This window comes from Coregonus lavaretus, assembly GCF_964263955.1.
Source record: "Coregonus lavaretus genome assembly, chromosome: 13".
NCBI classification, from domain to species: Eukaryota; Metazoa; Chordata; class Actinopteri; order Salmoniformes; family Salmonidae; genus Coregonus; species Coregonus lavaretus.
The window spans coordinates 2356517-2360321 of NC_140000.1; the positions used below are offsets into that span (position 1 = coordinate 2356517).

The 3805-nt window shown below is 53.6% G+C and overlaps 1 protein-coding gene across 1 annotated transcript in view; it reads left to right on the forward strand.

Moving 5' to 3' along the window:
• Positions 1 to 3805, forward strand: part of LOC311139281 (kinesin-like protein KIF13A) — a gene marked incomplete at its 5' end in the record, with an annotated part of 125731 nt that extends 121926 nt beyond the window's left edge. The window contains 2 exons of the mRNA XM_084174167.1: positions 901 to 2050; positions 2357 to 3805. Coding sequence (XP_084030293.1) covers positions 901 to 2050; positions 2357 to 2490 — 1284 coding nt within the window. The 3' untranslated portion in view covers positions 2491 to 3805. The remainder of the gene's footprint in view (positions 1 to 900; positions 2051 to 2356) is intronic.

A 3805-nucleotide genomic window follows, 5' to 3' on the forward strand; every position in this document is an offset into this window, starting at 1 on the left:
TATGAAGTGCATGATGTCATCAGCTCATGTTTCCGCCCCCATCTTCCAACATCATCTCAACCAACCAACACTCCATCCATCGTTACGGTCACTGTCCTCAATGCATTTTAATATCCTGTAATAGGTAGACATAGGCTCCAGTGGTGGCTGGTGACACATTAAATCAGAAGAGGGCTCTTTGTAACAGCTGGAATGAAAAACATTGAATGGCATCAAACATATCAAACAGGTCTTTGATTCCATTCAATCCATTCCAGCCGTTGTTGAGTTTCCCCTCACCAGCCTCCACAGATAGGCTCCCTGCAGAAAGAAACAGTATCTGACTTTGTCCCTGTGTGGTGTCTGTCCTCTGTCTGTCTCGGTGTGGTGTCTGTCCTCTGTCTGTCTCTGTGTGGTGTCTGTCCTCTGTCTGTCTCTGTGTGGTGTCTGTCCTCTGTCTGTCTCTGTGTGGTGTCTGTCCTCTGTCTGTCTCTGTGTGGTGTCTGTCCTCTGTCTGTCTCTGTGTGGTGTCTGTCCTCTGTCTGTCTATGTGTGGTGTCTGTCCTGTCTCTGTCTGTCTGTCCTATGTCTGTCTCTCTGTGGTGTCTGTCCTCTGTCTGTCTCTGTCTGGTGTCTGTCCTGTCTCTATCTGTCTCTGTCTGGTGTCTGTCCTGTCTCTGTCTGTCTGTCCTATGTCTGTCTCTCTGTGGTGTCTGTCCTCTGTCTGTCTCTGTCTGGTGTCTGTCCTGTCTCTATCTGTCTCTGTCTGGTGTCTGTCCTGTCTCTGTCTGTCTGTCCTATGTCTGTCTCTCTGTGGTGTCTGTCCTCTGTCTGTCTCTGTGTGATGTCTGTCCTGTCTCTGTCTCTCTCTTTCTGGTGTCTGTCCTGTCTCTGTCTGTCTCTGTGTGATGTCTCTCCCAGGACTCTGAGGAGGAGGCAGACATGGAAATGGCCCTGAGTTTTGGCATGGGCCCTCAGCACTTCCACAGCTTCCAGTCCTACATCCCAGAGGACTTTGCCAACTTTGAGGTGTACAACGCTACCCTGGAGACCCAGGAGGGGGTAGTGTGTGTGGCGGGGGGCAGGGGAGAGCTGAGGGGGGGTCGGGGAGGGCGGGATAAAGAGGTGGCTCCACGGAGCCCCACCGCCAGCAGCTGCACCAGCGGTTACTTCTCCCACAGTGCCTCGGATGCCACGCTCTCTGACGTGCCCTTCGGCGCCAGCGACAGCTCCGACCAGCTCAGCGCCTCCGCGATGGCTCAAGAGAGGAATGACTCTGACCGGGACACCCACCACCTCCACCCCCACGAGACCCCCTCCTTCGACTGCACCCAGACCAGAGGTGCCTCGCCGTGGGGTGACACCCAGACCCTCCCCACCCCCCAAACCACCACCTCCCCTGTCAGTATTCCTAACTGCTCGGAGCAGCAGCCCTCTCCGCTGCCCCACAGGTGTGTCCTCAGCGTCAGCCAGGAGTTTACAGACTTCAAGGGGGCCGACGACGGCATGGGGGATCTGGGTGAGCTGGGACACTTCCAGGAAGGATGGCAGCCTGGGGACGCACCACACAAATCCCCTGTCCAACAAGAGAAGAAGAAAGAGGTCTCTGACAAACACGCGGTCGTCATCAACACACAACAACAACAACAACAACAACATACATCTCACCCCGGTAACGCCCCGCTCCCTCAGAACCACTCCCACCTCCACAACGGCAAACCGTGTGTCAGCAGCGTAGCCGTACCCTGCCCACCCCCCTCCAGCCCCCCAGGCCAGCTAGCAGGAGGAGAGCCCCAGATCCAGGAGCCGATCCAGGGAGACCTACCTCCAGGGAGCCCCTGTCCCAGCCCTAGCTGCCCCAGCCCCAACCCCAGCAGCACTGAGGCCTCTGGGGACTCCTCTAGCGGGGACGAGGGCTCTGGCTCTGGTTCTCCGGTGGCCCAGCTGCCTGACTGGATGGCTCCCGGGGAGCAGGTATGGGTGGGGAAGAGGAGTGGCACAGTGCACTACGTCGGGGGGGTGGAGTTCGCCAAGGGGATCTGGGTCGGTGTGCAGCTGGACCTGGCTGTGGGTGAGTGGCTGTTTATTTATCAAATGATGTTATGTGTAATAATGATGTAATGGGATGCGTCCCAAATAGTACCATATTCCCTATATACTATAGTGCACTGCTTTTGGGTGCATCCATAGTGCTATGGTCAAAAGTAGGGCACTATGTAGGGTGAGACTGTCATTTGGGACACACTCTTAGAGTGCTGGTGCTCTGTCAATACTTAACTGACCTTAATGGGACCTGTGAGGAACCTATTAGGTGTTTGAAATGTATTGTGAATGTGACACATGACCCCTGAATACCCCCTCTGTCTCCACTATCCAGGCAAGCACAACGGGACAGTCCAGGGGAGGGTTTACTTCCGCTGTCCTCCAGGCTACGGGGTGTTCGTCAAGCCCTCCTGTCTCACTAGAGGACCCCCCTCCATGGACACCACAGACCCCCAGCCCCTGGTCTGATAAAATTCACAAAACTCCCCAAATTCCCAGTCTTTCCAGGAATCCCGGTTGGAAGATTCCTGGAATCAGCAGGAACTCCAGAATCCTCCAACTAGGATTTCTGGAAATCCTGGGAAATTTGGGAAAGTTACTCTCCACCCAGGACTATCACCTAAAGGGGGTCCCCAGATCCAGAACAGTTCCTACTAGACCTGGCCCAGATCCAGAACAGGGCCTTCTAGACCAGGCCCAGATCCAGAACAGTTCCTGCTAGACCAGGCCCAGATCCAGAACAGTTCCTACTAGACCAGGCCCAGATCCAGAACAGTTCCTACTAGACCAGGCCCAGATCCAGAACAGTTCCTACTAGACCAGGGCCAGATCCAGAACAGTTCCTACTAGACCAGGGCCAGATCCAGAACAGGGCCTGTTAGACCAGGGCCAGATCCAGAACAGTTCCTACTAGACCAGGGCCAGATCTAGAACAGGGCCTGTTAGACCAGGGCCAGATCCAGAACAGTTCCTACTAGACCAGGGCCAGATCCAGAACAGTTCCTACTAGACCAGGGCCAGATCCAGAACAGTTCCTACTAGACCAGGCCCAGATCCAGAACAGTTCCTACTAGACCAGGGCCAGATCCAGAACAGGGCCTGTTAGACCAGGGCCAGATCCAGAACAGTTCCTACTAGACCAGGGCCAGATCTAGAACAGGGCCTGTTAGACCAGGACCAGATCCAGAACAGTTCCTACTAGACCAGGGCCAGATCCAGAACAGTTCCTACTAGACCAGGGCCAGATCCAGAACAGTTCCTACTAGACCAGGGCCAGATCCAGAACAGTTCCTACTAGACCAGGGCCAGATCCAGAACAGTTCCTACTAGACCAGGGCCAGCTGTCAGTGCTCAACAGAACCAGCTCCTCTTCTCTCAATCTCACCATCCACCCTTCTGTTCCACTAGATCAGACATGTTCTGTCTGTCAGTATAAACGTCTGCTTTCCCTTTAGCCCATCTGACCCGTGTGTTTTATAAAGGCATATCGTTGTTCAATATCGTTGTTCACTGAAAGTCAAGTTTTCTACTGCGTTATTTTAGCTTGAGAGCCTCTAGATGGAGAGACATTACCTACATGTGTTTTTCTAACGTTAGTATCATTGAATCAGCTCAGCAGCTCATATTTATGTTCAGACACCAGATCTTCCTGTAATGGTAACAGAGGGTTGTCATCTGGGGTGTGTGGATCGAGAATGTACTACTGTTGATAACTCACTGATATCCGGATTTGTTATCGAAGTCACTGTGATACGTCGTCAGGGGTAACCAAAGAACTATGGTT